The sequence below is a fragment of the Dermochelys coriacea genome, chromosome 9 (genome assembly GCF_009764565.3).
Source record: "Dermochelys coriacea isolate rDerCor1 chromosome 9, rDerCor1.pri.v4, whole genome shotgun sequence".
In the NCBI taxonomy this organism is placed as follows: Eukaryota; Metazoa; Chordata; order Testudines; family Dermochelyidae; genus Dermochelys; species Dermochelys coriacea.
The window spans coordinates 5,463,089-5,486,249 of record NC_050076.1 but is presented as its reverse complement, the minus strand read 5'-3'; the positions used below and the strand labels follow the sequence as shown (position 1 = coordinate 5,486,249).

The 23,161-nt window shown below is 47.5% G+C and overlaps 2 protein-coding genes across 2 annotated transcripts; both read left to right on the top strand.

The window, feature by feature from the left end:
* The first annotated feature begins 832 nt into the window (after positions 1-832).
* LOC119861760 (receptor-transporting protein 3-like) lies at positions 833-4,931 on the top strand. The gene is made up of 2 exons (XM_038417274.2): positions 833-1,130; positions 3,794-4,931. Exons 1-2 carry the CDS (start codon positions 973-975, stop codon positions 4,347-4,349), a joined length of 714 nt encoding a protein of 237 aa, XP_038273202.1. The 5' UTR covers positions 833-972; the 3' UTR covers positions 4,350-4,931.
* Positions 4,932-7,529: 2,598 nt separating this feature from the next.
* Positions 7,530-14,999, top strand: LOC119861342 (receptor-transporting protein 2-like). The gene is given in 3 exon segments (XM_043491744.1): positions 7,530-7,829; positions 13,771-13,872; positions 13,874-14,999. Coding segments are annotated over 3 exon segments (702 nt in total). The 5' UTR covers positions 7,530-7,668; the 3' UTR covers positions 14,313-14,999.
* Positions 15,000-23,161: the final 8,162 nt, after the last annotated feature.

Below are 23,161 nucleotides of genomic sequence, written 5' to 3'. Positions count from 1 at the left end.
CTGCCTTGGCTGGCTAAGAGATGGGCAAGATCAAAACTGTGGCATGGGGAGGAGAGGGGCTGGTGAAATGAACATGAGATGCAAACAACATTCTTATAAGAAACTTTGCAATGCATTTTTGGTGGGCATGGGACAAGATCCTAAGAAGCTGTGGGAGGAAGACTGTGGATATAGGGAGCGGAGGTCATAGGGGGAAGTGGTGAGAGATGGACCCAAATGGCTAGTATTTGCCTATGGACACACTATAAACCCTAGCTTGGGGTGAACAAATACATAGGAACTGGGTTAAAGCAAAATGAAAATAGCAAGGAATGCGGTAAATTGTGTTTCCTGAGTCCTCCCGTGTGTTGCCTATCTAGACTGCAAACGCTTTGGAGCAGAGAACTGTCTTTGCTATATGTTTGGGAGGCAGCCAGCTTCTTTGTGTGTGTGTGTGGGGGGGCTAGAAACATTCTGATATTAGAAACATCCTGATACTAGTTTAATCATTATCATTTGAACTCCCCAAATGACAACACTCCCTAGGACACTTCCCAAGCACACCCAGACTGGCCGGAGTGCTGGGTTGGCATGGGAGATGCACAGAGACACGGACAGACAGAGCACCAGCATTTTTGCACTGCCACTAATTTACCCCCCTACAGGTACAAAAACAGCAGGCTCCTTTGGGAGAGCTGCTCTGTATTGTGTTGTGGCCAAATTCTGCCCTGGCTGGCACCACATGGAGCGCCAGCAGTGTCAGCAAAATCATTCTGGGTGTGACTCAGTGCAGGGACTTTGTCTGGAAGCAAAGTCCCACCTTTGCAAACACAAAACTTGGTTCTGTGCCATGGGGAAAGGAAAAACAACCCACAAAGGTCTCCTCCCCCACCACAGAGATGGAAGTCATAAGTCAGGAGACTCAAATTTCAGTCCGGATCCCTTCAGCAGATCACGGTCACAGTCCAGAAACAAAACCAGCTCCAAAGGCAGATGATTGGGACCATGGAGATATGGCAGCAAATATTTTCTCAGAAGATTGGGCAGATGAAACCAGGAGACACATGGACTCTGAAGGCGGATTATAACCTTCAGTCCAATGACCTGGATCCTGGATGGAAGCAATTCCTTCAACAACATGCGTTTGCCAGGTGAGGGGTAGGTAGCAGAAGAACACGGTTAGCAAAGGGCTTTGTGAGCAGCTGCATCTTCCTTCCATAGCACTACCATAGGCTGTTAAGAGCTGATTGGATAGTAAAGGAAGAATTAATTCACAAAGACTCGGGCTGGTGGCAAATCTTCCCCCTAAATGATTATTCGAAGGGAAACAGCTTTTTGGATCAAATGGAAATTTTCATGAAAAACAGCTGTTTTTTCAAAAAACTTTGGGGGTTTTCCCCCAAAGCCCCAAACGGAAAATGTTTTGGTTTTTCGACATTCCCTCAAAAATTTTCATGGGGAGGGAGGACAGGAGGAATCACTTATCGGCTCTAACAAAGAGATGTTTACTGACAAATTTTGTGGATTTTTTGCGCTATTTTTGGTGACATTTTTGAACTTTCAGGCAAGCTCTATTCACTAATATTCTTGTGAATACAGACTCCAAGTTCTGTTTCCTGTGATAAGTGAGATCATATTATTCTATATTTGTACATGTCTGCACTGCTAGTGGGCATTTGTCAAAATGTTTGCGAAACCCAGGAGTTTCACGAAATGTAGCAGCAGAGATTGATTCATTGCCTGAAAATTCACACCTGAACTCCATCGTTTGTTATCCTCTGCTTTAGAATGCTCCTCATCCAATCAGGGAGCAGAAGCAATACCATGTGGCTCAGGTGACTAGTTAAAGAGCCAGCTTGGCAACAACAGAAGAAGGTGAAGGCTATTAGCCCAAAGTACTTGGTGAATCCTTACAAATTGCAAGCCCATGAACAAATGTAGGATCAGTTTATGAATGATTCACTAACCAGAAAATAGGGCTCAATCATTGCAAATAATCTTAAGGAATAATTTGACCAGTTCTAACAATGTCTAGTTACCTGAATATTTGCAGTGTGACCATCATTGCAGTATCTGGGTGCTGAATTTTTATGATAATAATCTAGTGCTCTGGAGCACGCTAGACCTGTCACAGACCACAGAAAGCCATGGGCGGGGAGGGAGAAGTGGCTGGAAAGTACCAGCAGGGAGGGAGAAGGTGACAGAGGGGAGGGCTAAGAAGGGGCAGAGGAAGAGCGGGTGGGGAGAGACCAAGAGGCTGACCTGGAAAGAGGGAGATGAGAAGGCCGAGGGGTAGAATGGGGGTGGGTGAGTGAGGCCAGGCAATGCAGGGGTGGCAGAGGGCTGGCTCAGGCACATGGACGGGGCTGGAGGAAGCAGTGAATTACACCCACCTCGACTCTTCTAGACATTGTCAGTGTCATCTCAAAATCTGACCCAGCCTACTCATTCTGCTGATTTTCATCCCCTTCATTTCCCCCTCCCCAGGGCTTCAGGTCTGAAGCTTTATTGCTGCTGAATTATGCTGAGCTCACTCTCCTTGTATGTGCCTATGGAGCCACCAAGCCCAAACTGGGTCAGCTTTGCTGCTGCGCTTTACTTCTCTAGGGTCACCTCTTTGTTCCTTGCCTGCATTTCCAGGCAGCGGGGCCCATCCTGGCTTGAGAAGGAGAGGAAGATTCTAAGGGTCAGCCTGGATCCATATAACAATGGAAAGATCAGCTGGAGCCAGGGGCTGGTTGCTGTGGACAGGCATCAGCCTAAGAGTGGCTTGCAGAAGGGATTCTGGGAGCAAATATGGATGCACGAGCAGCTAAATCTATACCTTGTTCTACTGAATGCTTGGATCATAGTTATATGTTACTTATGTAGCACTATGGGGCTGTACAATACAACGAAAGTGAGATTCCTGCCCCAAAGAGCTTACAATCTCAATTAAGGAGGAGAAGGAGGAACTGGGAAAGGGAGAGAAGAGGGAGAGGACATTATGAGCGTGTGGTCACTTGGGATGCTAACACATGCGATGTACAGTTATTTGTATGGTGATAAGACCCAAAGGCCTCTGTCAGCTTGCTCTTCCTTGGGCTAGGCATTCTCAGCCATATAGCAATGAATCTCTGCCCCTAGAAAGCTTAAACTCTCAATAGATGGGGCTAAAGAGGATTTTTATGACCACGACCATTATTATTTTTAAACCTCTGAGGGGCTACAGCTCCGAAGCCTTCTTGAAGCAGTAGGTTTGGAGGAGGGGTGTGAAGGTGACCAAGGGGAGCTGTGGTCTAAGATGCAGTGAGGGCATGACATGCAGGGGAGCTGGTAACGGACTGCTCTTTATTTCCTGGCCCTAGTCACCACACATGGGTCACTGCTTCAAAAATCTGTGTGTTGCGTCAGTATCCGATAGCTGCTGCTCCAGATCAGGAAGGAATTCTAGGCATCGGGGAAGCATGAGAGATGGTCTGGAGGCCACTAGAGTCCATAACTATTTGAATGTCAAACATCTGTAGCCAAAACCAGGTCTCAATATCCATCATACAGAGGAGCAGAAGCATCCTGTTTAGAGTGGACTCATGCTGGAAACCATTTGGAAGGCATAACGATGACAGCTGTATTGAACCTACTAACTAATAAACAGTGCTATACAATCCTCAGTGCTAGTAGATAGCGCTCCTTACACTGCTCGATCAACCCTTCCTGTGTACAGTGCTCCAGAATCCATCCTGCGGGACAGAGGCTGAGTTCTCAGATTAGCAGTTGCAGCTGGTTCAGGGCTTTGAATCTGGGTTAAGTTTTGTCTCCTGCTTTCTCCTGTTAGGTTTCAGTGCTCACAGTGCTGGCACATCTGGCACTCAGCTCAAGTGAACATTCTCTTCCACATGCACCTGGACCGGAAGCAGAGACGGGGCCAGGCGAAGATGAAAATCTTCAGACAGGAGTGCAAGAAGTGTCTCGTGCCGAAACTGGAACTGCCTGAATTCAGCCAGGAGAACGTCGAGAGAGTCCTGGAGAACCTGATGCTGAAGATTCGCGGGAAATGCTACAGAGAGGCCATCAGTCCCAACAACCTGTCCAAGATCATCGTGGAAGCTCAGATAATGGGGCCACATGACAGCTCCCACTGTGAAGCCTGCCGGCTGGGTATCTGTTACGTGAAATATGAAGTCCAAGCACCAGCCAACACCTTCTTTAGGACTGCTTCTCTATTTCCACGAAGCTTTCCTGCCCATGAGGAATGGAGCGAAGCAGAGATGGGGAGCAGCCGCAACGTGGGGAGCCGCTGTGACTGGCGGTGCTGCTGTTGCTACATTTGTTGTTTGGTCATTTTTTTGGCTGTGCTCATTTTTGTTTTGCTTTATCTCAAAACCAAGTAGTGGAAATTCGACACTCATACTTGTAATATAACTGAACTGTAATAACCTGAGTAATAATTGGGCTTGGAAAGATTACATTTTTATCTGCAAATGTCAGTGAATGTCAATTTCCACCACACACACATAAACCAATACAAAATATTTCCATCAGTAATTGAAATTTACCGATCAACAAAGTAAGACAAGTGCTGTTGGGGCCTTGTTAGCATTTGATCTCAGGATATTTACTTGGTATATTTTGACAGGTGATGTTGACAGTTTGCGCTTTAACGGTTATAAAGTGTTAATTTTTTGAATTGCAGCATTGTCTATCATGAAGTAATTATTGTCTGACCCCCCCCCGACTGCCTCATAATTTCCCACAATTATGAAAATTTAAATCAATAAACGTTTGGGGGGGAAAAAAGCCTAAGCCATTAGGTTTTGCAGCTATGAAAATTTACAAAGATAAAAATAAAATAAAAAAATGCTTAAAAATAACCGTGGATATTTCCTGCCAAAATTATATAATCAAATTCTGCCAAGCCTAGTAACAATAGATAATGTACCTGTCTATGTAGGGTGAATGCGTGCACTGGGCTGAGAGCTAGAAAAAATATTTTTATTGGCCAGCTGAGCAGATTTCCTCTAGGAGCCATTGAGGGATGGTAGCTAAAGACCCCTAAGTGGTCTTTTTACGTGGTCATTTTTCAGAGTAGAACTGCCCTTTAATTGTCGCATATGTAATCTTTCCCAGGATCCAGCCCTGGAGAAGCCGAGCAATAGAACAGAAAGAGGTACGTCAGGCAAAAGACCTTTGAATTAGCTCACTTGATCCTCAGAAGTTCAAAGGAGTTTTTAGGGCTTCATTGATTCTTGAGCCGGCAGAACCCCTGCCCCTAGATAGGATCTTGGGCATGATTTTCTAAGCTGCCTGAGGGCAGACAGCCTCCTGGTTAAATATCTATGTGGCTGCAATCGAGTCACGAGGCGTTTAGGTACTCTGCGTGGCTCCTGTAACTTCAGTGACTGTCAACACAATGTTTCCCACCCGCAATTGGGAGCTGTTTCACAACTTCAGGCCTTTTGTCTGTCAGGCTACTTGGCCCGGCCTTGAGCCCTTTCAATTCAACAAGGGTTTGATGCGTTCCCATGAAACGTCCTGGAAACTTCCCTGTCCCATGGGCCAGCTGGAAAGTCTGCTGCAACCCCCTGGCAAGTTCTCCTCTGCACCCTTTTCTTTAAAGGGCGATGTTACAAGTGGAACCTCCAAGGAGATGACTTAGATTTCTGGGGCTCGGTCTGCTGGCAGCTCAGGGGGAGGCGCACTGTCCCTGGTAGGGAGTGGGAGCCAAGACAGACTCAGAGTCTGCCTGGCATCAATAGGGAGTGAAAAGCCCTTCCCAGGGAGCTGAGGAAAGGGGAGAAGCCATTTTTGAGGCAGTCTGGAGCCAGCCAGGACAAGGACAGGACTGGCTGTGTGGGGAGCTGGTGAGTCCCAGGTCTGCATGCAGGGTTTCGCCTGAGAACTGGCCTCTAGGGACCTGACAGCAGATCCCTCCGCTGGGCTTTTCCCTCTCCACTGATGACTCCCAGTTTGTAGAGTTTTGCTCAGTGCTGGGTTTACAATGGCTCCAGTGGCTCCATGGAGCCGGGCCCATGCTCAAAAGGGGCCCTGGCCTGCTCTGCTTGCACTGCGCCCCAAGACCCCACATGCATAGCATGTGTCTGCCCATCATGCTCCACCAAACGTTGATCCAGAAACCATCTGCCCCGGCTGCAAGTCCCTCCCCTTTCTCCCTGAAGCAGCACCCCCTGGTGGCAGCAAAGTAGCAGCACCACCCTAGGAAAGGGAGGTAGATGCCTGCAGGAGGGAGTCAGTGCTGCAAAGTCAGCTGGGATACAGCGAGACGCAGAGCCCTGTCCAGGTGGGGAGCCCTGTCCCAATCTGCGGAGCCCTGTCCACGTCGGGTGGCTGTGTGTGCACGAGGGGGCGAGAAAGCTGTGGAGTTCCAGCAGGGATGTGTGGTCCCCTGGCTGAATCTGAAGTTGATTCTTGTGGGCAGGGCAGTCCTGCACAGAGGCAGCTCGTTAGCTCCCCTTTCAGTTTTGTTTCTCACAAGCCCTGAGCTTGGTTCCATACCCAGGGTCCTGAGTCTGTAGCAAGGAGGCAAAGGAGCTCGCCTGTGCGAGGCTGTTCCTCAGAGAGGGAGGGGAAGGTTGCAGACCCGGGAGCCCCCCCCATTCCCCCTTAAATAAGTCACATTCCTGGTTCAGACAATAAATGCTGCTGCTCCAGAGAGGCTGTAAAGGGGAAGGTGAGAACATGAAAGCCTGGCAGCGGATGTTTGATCAGAAGAGGGCCTGGGAGAAGCCAGACGACACCTGGTCTCTCACCGTGCAGGATAACCTCAGTCCTCAAAACCCAGAACGCGGATGGCGCCTATACCAGCAGGGTAAAGCATTTGCCAGGTGAGGGAGAGCGGTCAAACTGGGCAGTGAATGAGGCGCAAAGGCATGTGTGATGAGTGAAACCAGCCTTTGGGGAGGCTAGCCCCCTGTCTGGATCCAGTTTGCAAATTAATTCCAATTCAGCAGAGCAATGCCCCTCTGCCATGTACATTGGTCAAACTGGACAGTCTCTATGTAAAAGAATAAATGGACACAAATCAGACATCAAGAATTATAACATTCAAAAACCAGTCGGAGAACGCTTCAATCTCTCCGGTCACTCAATTACAGACCTGAGGGTGACAATCCTTCAACAAAAAAACTTCAGAAACAGACTCCAATGAGAGACTGCTGAATTGGAATTAATTTGCAAACTGGATACAATTAACTTAGGCTTGAATAGAGACTGGGAATGGATGAGTCATTACACAAAGTAAAACTATTTCCCCATGTTATTTCTCCCCCCCCACCGTTCCTCAGATGTTCTTGTTAACTGCTGGAAATAGCCTACCTTGCTTGTCACCATGAAAGGTTTTCCTCCTCCCCCCCTCCGCTGCTGGTGATGGCTCATCTTAAGTGATCACTCTCCTTACTGTGTGTATGATAAACCCATTGTTTCATGTTCTCTGTGTGTGTATATAAATCTCCCCACTGTATTTTCCACCAAAGGCATCCGATGAAGTGAGCTGTAGCTCACGAAAGCTTATGCTCAAATAAATTTGTTAGTCTCTAAGGTGCCACAAGTACTCCTTTTCTTCTAGTAGGGAAGGAACTCAAATCCCCACCCTGCCGCTCAGCAGGTGATGAGATAGAAGTGGGAAGTAAACAATTGCAACTCCATTTGTAACTCAGCACACTTTAGAGTGTCCCCACATGAACATCAGGAGAGATGGAGAAGCTGAACATGGATTCCTGGAGAGAAATGTTTTATGAGAAGATAGAGGAGGTGAAGCCATGAGACAACTGGGACCTAAAGATGCAACAGAACCTTGATTACAATGACTTTGGACCTGGTTGGAAACAATCACTGCAAGAACATGCATTTGCCTGGTGAGGAGCAGCGGCTGAGAGGGGCTGATACAGCAGCTGATACAACCACCTCCTTAGTCATTGACAAATGATCTATTTTTTGTGAGGGATGCAGTGTGTGTGGGGGGGCGTAGTAGCGTACGTGCAATTGCTTTAATTATGCCTTGGAATTAACTATGCCTTTAAATGCATCCCCCGCTTTCAAAAATGTTTCCTTTTTTTAGAGGCATTTGCTGTTTCAGCCACCACATGCCCCGGTTTCTGCAAAAGCTGCTGCTACTCTTCTTGTTTTAGAAGTTTAGTTTTTTGTTTGGGTTTTATAGTCTCTCTCTCTTACGCTATTTGAAAGTTGTTGGACACAGAGAGAGCACCAGGACAACAACCCATGCCAGTGCTTAATTTGCAATGAAAGAGGTGCTGGGGCTCTGCCTCGGCAAGCCCCAGCGCAAGTTAAGCACTGGTTGGGCGGTTGGAGAGCGGTGGCTGCTGGCCAGGTCCCCAGCTCTGAAGGCAGCGGCGCTGCCAGCAGCAGCGCAGAATAAGGATGGCCTGGCACGGCGTGTTGCCACCCATACTTCTGCACTGCTGCAGGCGGCGGTGCTGCCTTCAGAGCTGGGTGGCTGGAGAGCGTGGCCAGGAGCCCAGAGATGCAGGGGTTACGAATTACCGAGCCTAGAAGCACTGGGGCTCAACCGCAGCAAGGCCCGGCACAAATTAAGGACTGTCCCCAGGGCCTAGTGATGAGGTGCTCCTTCTAATGCTCCAGTAGTTATGGCACTATCAAAAGGTTGGGGGACCCGGGTTCAAGCCCCTGCCTGGCTAAATAGGTCTGAGGATCTGGGCCTTAGCCACTCTGTGCCTCAGTTTCCCATCTGTAAAATGGGGGTGAGAGCACTGCCCTGCCTCACAGTGGTGTCGTGAGTATAAATGCTTTAAATATTGTGAGGTGCCCAGTTACTATGGTGACGAGAGTCAGATAAGTACCTTAGGCCAGTGGTTTTCAAACTTTTTTTCTGGCGACCCAGTTGAAGAAAATTGTTGATGCCTGTGACCCAGCAGAGCTGGGGATGAGGGGTTTGGGGTGAGGGCTGGGGCAAAGGGTTAGAATGCAGCAGTGAGGGCTGCGGGATGGGCCTGGGGATGAGGGTTTGGGGTGCAGGATGGGGCTCTGGGTTTGGGGAGGGCTCAGGGCTGGGGCAGGGCTGCAGGAGGGGGTCAGGGCTCTGGGCTGGAGGTGCAGGCTTCAGGCTGGGGCTGGGGATGAGGGGTTTGGGGTGGAGGAGGGGGCTCTGGGTTTGGGGGTACTCAGGGCTGGGGCAGAGGGTTGGGGTGCAGGAGGGGATCAGGGCTCTGGGATGGGGGTGCAAGCTCTGGGGTGGGGCTGGGGATGAGGGGTTTGGGGTGCAGAAAGGGGCTCCAGGTTTGGGGGGGCTCAGGGCTAGGGCAGGCGATTGGGGCGCAGGTTGGGGCACGGACTTACCTTGGGCGACTCCTGGTCAGCAGCGCAGTGGCCTAAGGCAGGCTTCCTGCCTCTCCTGGCACCGTGGTTTGAAAACCACTGCCTTAGACAGAAATCAGGTTTCATAGTAGCAGCCGTGTTAGTGGAGGACTTGTGGCACCTTAGAGACTAACAAATTTATTAGAGCATAAGCTTTCGTGAGCTACAGCTCACTTCATCGGATGCATTTGGTGGAAAATACAGAGTGGAGATTGATATACACACACAGAGAACATGAAACAATTGGTTTATCATACACACTGTAAGGAGAGTGATCACTTAAGATAAGCCATCACCAGCAGTGGGGGGGGGGAAAGGAGGAAAACCTTTCATGGTGACAAGCAAGGTAGGCTAATTCCAACAGTTAACAAGTATATCTGAGGAACAGTGGGGGGTGGGGGGGGGAGAAATAACATGGGGAAATAGTTTTACTTTTTGTAATGACTCATCCATTCCCAGTCTCTATTCAAGCCTAAGTTAATCGTATCCAGTTTGCAAATTAATTCCAATTCAGCAGTCTCTCGTTGGAGTCTGTTTTTGAAGCTTTTTTGTTGAAGTATAGCCACTCTTAGGTCTGTAATCGAGTGACCAGAGAGATTGAAGTCTTCTCCAACTGGTTTTTAAATGTTATAATTCTGACATCATAATCAAAAAGGCTGACATGGGAGGTGCTGTCGTCATCATGAATAGGTCGGAGTATGAACAAGAGGCTACTAGGCAGCTCTCCAACACCACTTTCTACAAGCCATTACCCTCTGATCCCACTGAGAGTTACCAAAAGAAACTACAGCATTTGCTCAAGAAACTCCCTGAAAAAGCTCAAGAACAAATCCGCACAGACACACCCCTGGAGCCCCGACCTGGGGTATTCTATCTGCTACCCAAGATCCATAAACCTGGAAATCCTGGATGCCCCATCATCTCAGGCATTGGCACCCTGACAGCAGGATTGTCTGGCTATGTAGACTCCCTCTTCAGGCCCTACGTTACCAGCACGCCCAGCTATCTTCGAGACACCACTGACTTCCTGAGGAAACTACAGTCCATTGGTGATCTTCCTAAAAACACCATCCTGGCCACTATGGATGTAGAAGCCTCTACACCGACATTCCACACAAAGATGGACTACAAGCCGTCAGGAACAGTATCCCCGATAATGTCACGGCAAACCTGGTGGCTGAACTTTGTGACTTTGTCCTCACCCATAACTATTTCACATTTGGGGACAATGTATACCTTCAAATCAGCGGCACTGCGATGGGTACCCGCATGGCCCCACAGTATGCCAACATTTTTATGGCTGACTTAGAACAACGCTTCCTCAGCTCTCGTCCCCTAATGCCCCTACTCAACTTGCGCTACATTGATGACATCTTCATCATCTGGACCCATGGAAAAGAAGTCCTTGAGGAATTCCACCAGGATTTCAACAATTTCCATCCCACCATCAACCTCAGCCTGGACCAGTCCACACAAGAGATCCACTTCTTGGACACTACGGTGCTAATAAGTGATGATCACATAAACACCACCCTATATCGGAAACCTACTGACCGCTATTCCTACCTACATGCCTCTAGCTTTCATCCAGATCATACCACTCGATCCATTGTCTACAGCCAAGCGCTACGATATAACCGCATTTGCTCCAACCCCTCAGACAGAGACAAACACCTACAAGATCTCTATCATGCATTTCTACAACTACAATACCCACCTGCTGAAGTGAAGAACCAGATTGACAGAGCCAGAAGAGTACCCAGAAGTCACCTACTACAGGACAGGCCCAACAAAGAAAATAACAGAACGCCACGAGCCATCACCTTCAGCCCCCAAACTAAAACCTCTCCAACGCATCATCAAGGATCTACAACCTATCCTGTAGGACGACCCATCACTCTTACAGATCTTGGGAGACAGGCCAGTCCTTGCTTACAGACAGCCCCCCAATCTGTAGCAAATACTCACCAGCAACCACACACCACAAACAGAACCACTAACCCAGGAACCTATCCTTGCAACAAAGCCCATTGCCAACTCTGTCCACATATCTATTCAGGGGATACCATCATAGGGCCTAATCACATCAGCCACACTATCAGAGGCTCGTTCACCTACGCATCTACCAATGTGATACATGCCATCATGTGCCAGCAATGCCCCTCTACCATGTACATTGGCCAAACTGGACAGTCTCTACATAAAAGAATGAATGGACACAAATCAGACGTCAAGAATTATAACATTCAAAAACCAGTTGGAGAACACTTCAATCTCTCTGGTCACTCGATTACAGACCTAAGAGTGGCTATCCTTCAACAAAAAAGCTTCAAAAACAGACTCCAACGAGAGACTGTGGAATTGGAATTAATTTGCAAACTGGATACAATTAACTTAGGCTTGAATAGAGACTGGGAATGGATAAGTCATTACACAAAGTAAAACTATTTCCCCATGTTATTTCTCCCCCTCACCGACCCCCCACTGTTCCTCAGATGTTCTTGTTAACTGCTGGAAATAGCCTACCTTGCTTGTCACCATGAAAGGTTTTCCTCCTTTCCCCCCCTGCTGCTGGTGATGGCTCATCTTAAGTGATCACTCTCCTTACTGTCAGGTTTCAGAGTAGCAGCGGTGTTAGTCTGTATTCGCAAAAAGAAAAGGAGTACTTGTGGCACCTTAGAGACTAACAAATTTATTAGAGCATAAGCTTTCGTGAGCTACAGCTCACTTCATCGGATGCATCTCCTTACTGTGTGTATGATAAACCCATTGTTTCATGTTCTCTGTGTGTGTATATAAATCTCCCCTCTGTTTTTTCCACCAAATGCATCTGATGAAGTGAGCTGTAGCTCACGAAAGCTTATGCTCTAATAAATTTGTTAGTCTCTAAGGTGCCACAAGTACTCCTTTTCTTTAGACAGAAATCAGTAATTCCAAACACAGTCAGGTCTGATTCCTATCTATGCAGCATTTAGCGCTGCTAGACACAATGTGCAGCACTGACTGACTGTCAAAACCTTGGTGCAATGTTAAAGTTATGGCTTAAACGCCTCCAAGACGAATACATTTCATAGAACCCTGGGTCAATTCTCTCGTCAAATATAGCGAAACAAAGATAACCAGATCCTCAGCTGTTGTAAATCAGAGTAGTTCCTTTGGGTGTCCTGGAACTAGGTCAATTTACACCAGCTGAGGATTCGCTCATCAAGTAGATACAGTATGAATATGGATAGCTATATATCCAGTTGGCTGGCAGTCAGGCCAATACCGCCCCAAGGGTCTGTATTGTGAAAGCCTCTGGTACATTTAGTGCTGGTGGAAGGTGCTGGACTGACATTGATGGTGCTTGATACAAGGTGCTTCTTTGGTTTTACCTCATTGTAAAAAGATTTGGGAGCAGTGGTGGGTAATCTGCTGTATGTGAGCTCCCAGTGTGACACCGAGGCCAAAAGTGCTAATCCGATCCTGGGATGCATAAACAGGAGACTCTCACCTAGGAGCAGAGAGATTATTTCACCTCTGTATTTGGCACTGGTGTGACTGCTGCTGGAATCCTGTGTCCCGTTCTGGTGCCCACAATTCAAGAAGCATGCTGATAAATTGGAGAGGGTTCAAAGAAGAGCCATGAGAATGAATAAAGGATTAGAAACCATGTCTTATAGCGACAGACTGAAAGAGCTCCATCTGTTTAGCTTAACAGAGAGAAGGTTAAGAGATGACTTGATTACAGTCTATACTATCTACATGGGGAACAAATATTTAATAATGGGCTTTCAATCTAGAAGAGAAAGGTCTAAGAGGACCCAATGGCTAGAATTTGAAGCTAGAGAAATTCAGACTAGAAATAAGGTGTAAATTTTTAACTCTGAGAGTAATTAAGCATTGGAACAATTTACCAAGGGTCGTGGTGGATTCTTCCTCAGTGGCCATTTTAAAATCAGGACAGGATGTTTTTCTAAAAGCTCTGCTCTAGGAATTATTTTAGGGCAGTTCTCTGGCCTGAGTTACCCAGGAGGCCAGACAAGATGATAACAATGGTCCCTTTTGGCCTGAGAATCTATGAATCTGTAATTACATTGAAATGCGTTAAAAATAAGGCAAAGCAGTGGCGGACACAGCCCGGTGAGCATTACACCTACTTACACCAGATCCGAGGTTGGCCCCATGGCTTTGATTAGCTTAGAGTTTGGCAGCAGGCGTGCTGGTTGGTTGCTGTAATGGGATCTACAAACCCCATACTGAGCTTAGGAAGGGTGGGGAGTGGACCCTCTCCTGTCTGCAGGCAAGCAGCTCAACCACACCTACAGGCAACTGCTGGAGCTGCCAATCATGGAGACACTTTTTTTGGGGGTGGGGGAGGTAATAGTTGCCTACATAAGACAAAGCCTCTAATATCAGGATGGTCCCAATAATAGTGGGACATCTGGTCACGCTATGCATGCTATATCTCTTTCCTCTTTTTAGCTTCCAGTGCTCATGGTGCCAGCATTTCTGGTCATCAGTTCAAGTGGTTATTCTGTTCCACATGTACCTGGACCAGCACAGGAGAAAAGATTGTGTGAAGATGAGTCTTTAGACAAGAATGTTATGAGTGCTCCGAGGGTAAGTTAGAAGAGCCAAATTTCAAGGAGGAAAGCATCCAGAGGGCCTTGGAGAATGTGGTCATCAGCATTAGGGAGAAATGCTATGGAGAGTACGTGGACCACACCCAGTTATCTGAGGTTAAAGTGATAGGTCAGCACTATGGACCACATCGGAGTGACCATTGTGAGGATTGTTGGTTGGGAATATATCAGAGGCCCAAACACGCGATGTATTATGTAAGACCCAAAGACACAGTGTACCATGGGACATCCAAAGACACAATGCCACCAGTTCAGCTACCATCACACAATTTACCCCAGGATACGATTTGCCATGGTTTCAAGTTTTGCTGTGTTTTCTGTACTATTTGCATTTTGATTTTTATTTATATGAACAGTTGGATACCAAAGCTAGTCAAATAGTGGGGGTAGCCCCCCCAATTCATGAATAATTGCAAATCTAGTCAGCTAGTTTGGTTTGCTCTGATTGGTGCATTTGTATTACTTATTTTACCTGAGTGTGTAGATAATTGCTAGGTACTCAAGAATATTTTTGAAAGTCCCCAAAAACTTCATGAATTCTGGTGGGAGTGATTCTGCGTCTGAAAATTCCAACCAGAGCTACATCATTTATCCCTCTCTTTTCTCTAGTTATTGTTCTCCTGTTTGAAAACTTCCAGTTGGTTAATCAAGGAGCAGAAACACTACCATGTGACTTAGGTGACCAACCACACACCAGGAGTAACAAATGGCTAAAACGAACAATTTGTGAACAGCCCCAGAGACTGAAATTATTTGTCTGGACTATTTGGCAAATCCAAATAACCAACACGTTGGATCCATGAACCCAGAAAGGAGTTACGTTAATAATGAACATGATTTTTGATGACTGATTCAGCTGGCTCTATCTGTTACCTTCCCGCTTTTTAAGGCATTTGACATTGAAAACTGAACAACAGGAGAGAGACTGGATTTAGCAACTGAACTATTTGAGGAAAGATGAGCCAAAGGAGATAAACTAATTCAAAATAGAATCATAGCAATGTCATGCTGGAGGGGAAGTCAAGAGGTCATCTAGTCCACCCCCATCCCCTCTATGCTAAGGCAGGATAAAATAAACCTTGAGCATCGCGGATAGATGTTTGTCAACCCTACTTTTAAAAACCTTCAGTGATGGAGATTCCACAGCCTCACTTGGTAACCTGTTCCAGTGCCTAGCTGACCCTAAAGTTTTTCCTGATATCCAACCTAAATCACCATAGCTGCCAACAAAACCCATTACTTGTTGTCCTACCTTTGGTGAACATGGAGAACAACTGATCACCATCCTCTTGCCTTTGACATAGTTAAAGAGAATTATCACATCTTCCCTCAGTCTCCTCTTCTCTAGACTAAACATGCCCAAAATTGTGGATGCAACTTTTACAAAAATGATATGTATCCCCAATGCAACTCATAACACCGACTGCTTTGCTGCGATGCAGTCAATTACCTTTTGTGTTTGTCACCCTTTTTTCCTCTTGTGCAGGAAATGAATTGTTCCGTCAATAATTTTGTGTCTCTTTAAAAAAAAGTGAGTAACTGAAAAAGCCAAGGTGATGGGAAGCTCAATTGCTGTCTCTTTAAATGCCATAATGCAGGTTGGGTAGTCACAAAGCCACATGTGTAATGTTGTGGTTAACAGTGAAGCAACTCTTCGGTTTGCCCTTGAAACAGGTTGTTCCTGTTGACTAATATATGCTGACTAGCATACTTAAATTGTATGCTGGTAATACTACCCGCAATACATATTCCAAGCATTTAAGCATATATATATTATTAAGCATTAATACAGCAGTTATATAGCCCAGATTGGCCTGTAACTTTATTATGATCCTGTTTACTTATGCTAAGTGTCCCATAACACCTCTCATTAGCTGAAATTAACTTTGGCTTAAGTAGATGCGAAAACTGTCGGGATCAGGACATGTGAGCATTGCCTAATAGCTACGGAGAGGGAGTTTCCCTGACAAGCCTGTTTATCCTGGTACAGGCCTAAAGGGTGTCCTCATGCCGCTTAATACCTGGAATGCATGTGGTCAGAAGAACAAAAGACACACTATGGTACCAGGAACAAACAAGGCGAAAAGCTGATTAATGATATCCAGTTTCAGGTGATGTACATATTAGCTTTTCCTGGTAAATAAGTAGGGTATAAAAAGATGGCTTTAGGGATGTAACTTTGGGGCGCACACCTGGCATGAGGCTGCTCTGCGGAGACTGGTATCATATAGAACCTTTCTCTAGACCATCTTAATAAACCTGAGTGACATTGATTATTTAAAAAGAAAAGGAGTACTTGTGGCACCTTAGAGACTAACACATTTATTAGTGCATAAGCTTTCGTGAGCTACAGCTCACTTCATCGGATGCATATGCTCTAATAAATTTGTTAGTCTCTAAGGTGCCACAAGTACTCCTTTTCTTTTTGCGAATACAGACTAACACGGCTGCTACTCTGAAACCATTGATTATTTAGTCTCTTGAGTATATTTCATAATGAACCAAAGGGTGGTGAAGCAACTGACTAGACAATTTACCCACTATTCTAAGGATTCTTTTGTAGCCTGGGTTCAGTGGTTCCTCTCCCTTGGCTGAGGGGGGCGGGCATAGGCTCACCCATCACCAACTTCTGTACCAAATGAGGTAGGGGCTATCTAGCCTCATTTGCTTCTCAGGCCTGCTTCGTTCTCCGAGAACCACCTGTCTTGTGCACTGAAAGAAGCAGAGGTTCTGGGGAAAATATAGTGCCCGATCATGTAAATTACATTATCGTAATTCATAGGCACAAGGGAGCTGAATTAAAGCTGCACAGGCGACCTTAGCGCTGGCATTTCCGGAGTTCAGGATGTTGCAATCAATATTTTGAAGCTCCCGCTCTGGCCATCTCTCTTGTATCTGAAGTGCAGCGCTGACTCGGCTCAAGGAGGTGGGCATGGATAATCCTCACTTGTAACCATTCCCTGCTACAGGCAATCAGAGATGCTGCTGCATGGCCTTGCTTAGTGCAACTGTACGGCGCTCCCACAACGTGCTCTTCTGGTGAGTTTCCTGCCCTCCCCCTGGCAGGCCCCCATTCCCACCCTCCCACCCCCCTGTTAGGCAGGGTCTGAAAGCTAATCTCTGTCCTGAACCCAGAGGAGAGAGGCATCAACCAAAGTAAAAAAACCGAGGAGTCCTTGTGGCACCTTAGAGACTAACACATTTATTTGGGCATAAGCTTTCGTGGGCTAAAACTTAAAACTAAAGCTTATGCCCAAATAAATGTGTTAGTGTCTAAGGTGCCACAAGGACTTTGTGGTTTTTTTGCTTATACAGACTAACACGGCTGCTACTCTGAAACCTATCAACCAAAGTGTTGCCCTGAGCCTGTGCCTGCAGATGGCGCCCTGCGCCCTTAGCCTGAGATTTTATTCCTCCCAGACAACACTTTAAACCACCTATTGCCTTTGGGCTACGACTGACTCAGGGACACATTTAACCTAAAAAAAGGAGGACTTGTGGCACCTTAGAGACTAACAAATGTATTGAGCATAAGCTTTTGTGAGCTACAGCTCACTTCATCAGATGCATTCACTTATGCTCAAATAAATTTGTTAGTCTCTAAGGTGCCACAAGTCCTTTTCTTTTTGCGGATACAGACTAACTACTCTGTTACTCTGAGACTTAACCTAGAGAGGCCTGGTTCAGTTAAATCTCCATCCAGGGTCTGTGCTGTTGAAGTGCAAGGCAATGAATGTTCCTTCTCTCATCTCAGTTTTGCCCCTTCTGCCTAACTGACCCCTACCAACCAAAGCCAAATCGAAATTAGTAAAATCGAAACAAATGTTAACCCTATCCCTGAGTTTTTACCCTGAAAAGGGAGAAGTGCCATAAAATCCACTATGGACTTTGCTATTGCTATTGATGGTACTTGGAAAGTGATCGCATGCTGCGATGGTGGGCAGTAGTACAAAACTCTATTAGATAGATAGATCCTCAGAAATATTCCTCGGGCCTTGCACAGAATCCAGCCTGAAGCAACCGAGTCTGCTGTTAGTCAAACATATGGCTGGCCTAATGTAAAGGCTGCTGAAATCTCATCGGGGCAACCAGGGTAGAGTCCTGAGCTCCGTGCTCCTCTGTATTTTACGTACTAGCCAGCTAAGGTATTTGAAAATTTCTGCTGGACTCTTTCAGCTGTGAGAAAGTTACTGTGACTGAGAGTTAATTATCCTGCTTGCTTTATACTAAACCCAGTGCACACTGTTGGGAATTCAAACTAAGCTGAATTCTTTTGTGGCTCTATCTTTCAAGCCAAAGTGGCCTTTTGGCTGCTAAAACGTGGCTGGAGACTTCCCACGTTGCCTGTGTTTGTTGACGCTGTTTCTTAGCTATTGAGCTTCAAAAATACACATCCAGTGAAACATAACGGGCCAAAGTAACCCCGATGAAAGGCCACTGGCGCCAATGATTTCAGCTATTCCACTGCAAACAAGAGCACAAGCCAGCTCCATGCTGGCAGTGGGGACTTTTCTGAGGTTTTTTGTTAGGGAGGAGCAGCTATGTTCCTTGTTTCCATGAATAATGTGTTTCCCGTTGCGTTTGTGAGTGTGAATCGATGTCTCCTGAGCCCGTCCTGGTACATATGCACACTCACACAGACACTACCCTCTCTCTCGCACGTGGGCTGATTGTTCATGTACATGCAGATGAGACAGAAATGAAATGACACACTAAGAGCTCTGACGTAGGCCCCAGGCACCTGAGGCCCCTCTGGCTTTAGGAGACTCCCTGGGGTTCCTCAGTGGAAGAAGGGGCTTGGAGCGGGTGCTGATTTCAGCCACACTCATCTTCCATCCCCTCCTTTGCTGCACCAGGCACAGAGGGTGACCAAACACCCCACCACTTGTGCTCGAGTGTTCATTCCCACTGGCGGGTAAAGGCCAGGAAAGCCCCACTCCCCAAACCAGAGGTTTGGCTGCTGGAACAATGTCTGGGACTGAACGGCTCGGGGGGCCAGGCCCGGCCAACCCCCTCGCCCAGAACAATACCGGGTGGTGAGCCTGAGGTGCTCCATTCCAGTCAATAGGAGAGGGACATCCACAGTCCCCAGGCAAAGCAGACCGCCCAGGGTTTTGCTCCAGCTCCGATGTCGTGGGGTTTGTGCTGAATCCCATCCCCACCTTCTGAGGGGGCGGGGGTGGGGGGTGTTTGGTAATGACAGCATTGCCCAGCGCTAGTTGTGATGCTCCTTGTGTCCGTTTGGAACGCCCTGTCTGTTCCAAAGAAACACCCCGACTGTTGGTTTCCATTGTGCACCAGCCCCGAGTCTAATCACACCGTGCCCAATGGCATTCCTGGGATGAATGCTATAGAAACGTACCAAGCCTCATTTTCTTTGCTAAAAAAACGTTTCTTCAAGTAAAAAGGAGATTTAAAAAACCTCCCATTGTTGTAGCTTCTCTGCCACAGGCTCCTGGTGTGACCTTGGCATGTCACTTACTCTCTCTGGGGAAAGGATGAAGATTGTTGCTTTGTCCCACTCTTTGTCTGTCTAGACTGCAAGCTCTTCAGCACAGGGCCTGGCTCTTGCTATGTGTTTGGACAGTTCCTAACACAAACTGGAATACAGATGATTCAATTCTGAACTCAGTGGCAACAGTGGAAACCTAATCAACCCTTGCAGTGGTTTTCTGTCTAATTTAATCGGTCTGTCTGTAGGCATTTTTAGGGCAGTATCTCTGTGCCATTGACTTCATCTGAGTAACTCCGGTTTTATCCTGGTGTCCATGAGATCAGAATCTGGCTCTCAGTCCTTCCAACTCCCACTTTTAAGACTCAACTCCCTTTGGCAAATGTCCCAGGAAAGGAATTTGGTTTCTTTTGAAGTAAAGCTTTCATCCTGTCCTGCTCAAGAATCTCCCTTAGTCATTCGCCTTTCTTCTTCCTTGACTGAGTTTACACAATAATTGATTAGTGAAAGGAAAACTGCAGGGATTCATTGCAGTCTCTGATACTGCCGTTGGATAACGGCTGGCTCACTGACCACTAGGCATTACGAGAAATAGATCCGAGTTTAAAAAATAATACTATTGAGCAGTGCTACAGGGCTTGATATTTTTGGAGCACAGGGCAAGCATTCCTGGTCCGTTGTTACTTCCATTTTGCAGATGGAGAAACTGAGGCCCACAGCGGTGATGTGATATAGCACAGCCAGGCTGGGATTCAGCCTCAATTCTTTGCGGAGGTGGAGATCCAGAGCTGAATTTTGCAGCAGAGCCATGCTGTTACCCAGCTCCTCAGCTATGGCCGAGGAACACAGTTACAGCTCGTGTGTGTGTGTTACTCAGTCAGGGTCAGTCAGTTAGTAACTCAGTCAGTTACTGCCCCTGGAGATCAGCTGGCTATTCCCCCTAGGCCAGCAGCATGGCAGGGTGGGATAGCAAGCGCACACTGAGGTTCTCCTCCTGAGGCTAGGTCTGGAGTAGCCCAGCACAGTGCCCTGTATCCCAGCTTCTCTGGGCCAATATCTCTCTAGCAAGCAGGGGTGCCCCCCAGCAGTTTCTGTGTGGTACGCACAGCTGACCCATTCTCCCTTCCTTGTCCTTGTTGTAGCAGGTCTGGAGGCTGTCACTGAGTGAGTCCAGTGGGCAGAACACAGGGGCCTGCCCATGGTACGCACCGTGCGTAAGGAGAATACAGCTGCGGGTGCCTGACCCTTGTTGGTCGCAGGGTCAGCGAGTGGACATGCTCCATCCCAGTGATCTTGTCCTCGTCCCTGGATGGAGCAGCCAGACTCTGCCTGCCTCGTGCTCTCTGCAGAATCAGCTGGCCTCTGGCTGCAGAACAGGGCTTGTGCGCCGACAGGTCGAGAGGTGCCAGCAAAGGTGGCGTCTGTCATGGCTTTTCCTTTTCTCTTCTGCGCCCTGTTTTCTAGCCCTCCCCTGCAATGATCTGCTGTTTGGTGAACACAGAGGGACCAAAGCCCAGGACAGCACCTCTGTGCATTTAATGAACTAAGGGAAGTGGGCCAGATGGGCTCCATGTCCAGCATCAGTGATTAACTGCAGAGCTATCAAAGGAGAGAGGAAGAAACGTTTCTTGTAGCAGCAATTCATCAGCTCTGGCTGGGTGATAGCTATCCTGGAGCTGTCGAAGTGCAGATCCTGGAGCCCAGGGATTGATGCTACAGGAGCCAGACTTTCATTTTGCCCTTTCCTAAGAAAAAAAGTGTTCCATTTCCTGTGGCCTCCAAACTAAGATTTTTCAAACCTAAACCCTGTGAAATACACTCTGTGGGGCTATAGGCCACTGGCTCTCCTCTGCCCTTGTGTGAATCTGAAGTGACTCCACTGAAATCAGTGCGTTTATTTCAGATCTGGACTAGTGTGTACCTCTGTGTAAAATCTGGGCTCCTCTTGCTAGAGATGAATCTGGATCAACACCCCAGGTCTGGCCCCCTGGATCCAGGCATGGGTTTGGATGCCATTTTTGTAGCTCAAACCTCTCTCAGCAGGCTGAATCCACCCAGCCTGAAGTATGGCAAGGTTTGGGTGTAGACCTGGATTTTGAGCACTCCTCAGGGTCCTCAGGAGCCTTTGCTGCAGGGATTAGGGGAGATATGGGGCCTGATTCTGCTCTTGATCACCCCAGGGGAAAGCCAGTGCCAGTGAGATCAGGGTCAGGGTCGGGACATGTGGCGCCCGACTCAGAGCTCAGACTCAGATGCCTCTTTCCCTGCATCACAGACCCGAGTGGAGTATTGTAAAGGGGCGGGTGGGGGGGTGAGTCTCACCTGGCTTGGGGTTTTGCATGGCTGAGCTGGGATCTCTCACCCCACAACAGGTCACCCCATTCTTCCCTTCCACTGTCTTTTCTGGGAAGTGACCCAATGACCTTCTACTTGCAATTTCCCCCCCGCCCTGATATCTCCCCCATCCTGCCTTCTTCAGGGGAGAAAGACAGCCAGTTAAGGTTGTATCACCAGGGTCTCCCAGAGGTCAATGTCCAGCCCACTCCCCATTCTATGGCAGAGAGCTGACCCCTCAACTCAAGACTTAGCAGGAAAGTAGAGGAAGTGACTGGTTTTCAGCTAGTTTGATGTGAAATGTACTTTTCTGGGATGGTAGCTGCTTGCTACTTGCCCAGCCACAGTGTTAATTTCTGTTATTCTCTCTGTTCTCAGCCTATGTGCAGCTACCTCCCGGCTGGCTGCCGAGTGCTTCTTTAAGGCTGTTTCAAGGTTCTAAATAATCGACGTGCAAGGCGTAAGCCAGAGTCATTTTTAACAAATCCTATTCACGTGCAATCGCAGAGACCTGCTTCCGATCTTCCTTCCTGAGTGATGCTAGAAGAGCAATAGCTAAACGGCCGCCCTTATGGTAGCTCAAAGGCAAGAGAGAATACGAGCCCAAGTATTACACAGATTGCGTGGGAGTGCTGCACAAGCACTGTGTTTCCTATATGTTGCATACATCTTCTGTGTGCATGATATGTTTTTAGCACGTTACATGTTGCATCTTGCAAGAAGCATTGTGTGTTTGAGTTGCATACTGCAGATTGAGTCGACTGGGTCTGGTGGACCTTTCTGACCGTGCAAATGAAGCCAGGAAAAGCAGATGTGGAAGCTGGCAGAGCTGACAGAGTGGCGAGCTTTATTATGCATACTGTCACCATTGCAGCCTTTTGGTACCTGAATGTTGAGCATCACCCAGCAGAAGCAGTGGTGACCTAGGGCCTATTCAAAGCCCACGGAAATGGGTGCCTGTCTATTGAGTTCAGTGGGCTTTGGATCAGTCCTGTGGCTACCGTTTGTCTCAGCCTCACTTTATTTTAAGAGGCTTTAATTAGAGTATCAGACATGGACCGCCTCAAGTGCAAATGCTAAGTGCCACCAGCAGGCCTGTGTATTCCAGCAGGCCTGGGTCTGACCCCGCTGCTGTTCTGCTCAGGGGGAGCTTTGTTACTGATTTCGGGGGGGCAGAATCAGGGCATAGATTTGGACCAAGTTCCGCTTGCTGTAAACCCCTCCTCACCTTTCCTTTGGTATGAATACTGGGTGTGGAAAGAATAACATTGTTTAACCTGTGGGTTACTAAGACGCAGCTGCCTACTAGAGACAGCAAAGGCATTGGGAGAGGGACCGGAGAAGTCACACAGCAATCATTGGTTGTACGCTGCAGGAAGAACTTGAAACATCCAAGGGCAGGACGCTTTGGTCTGCAGATCCTGAATTTGGAGAGGCTGCATGT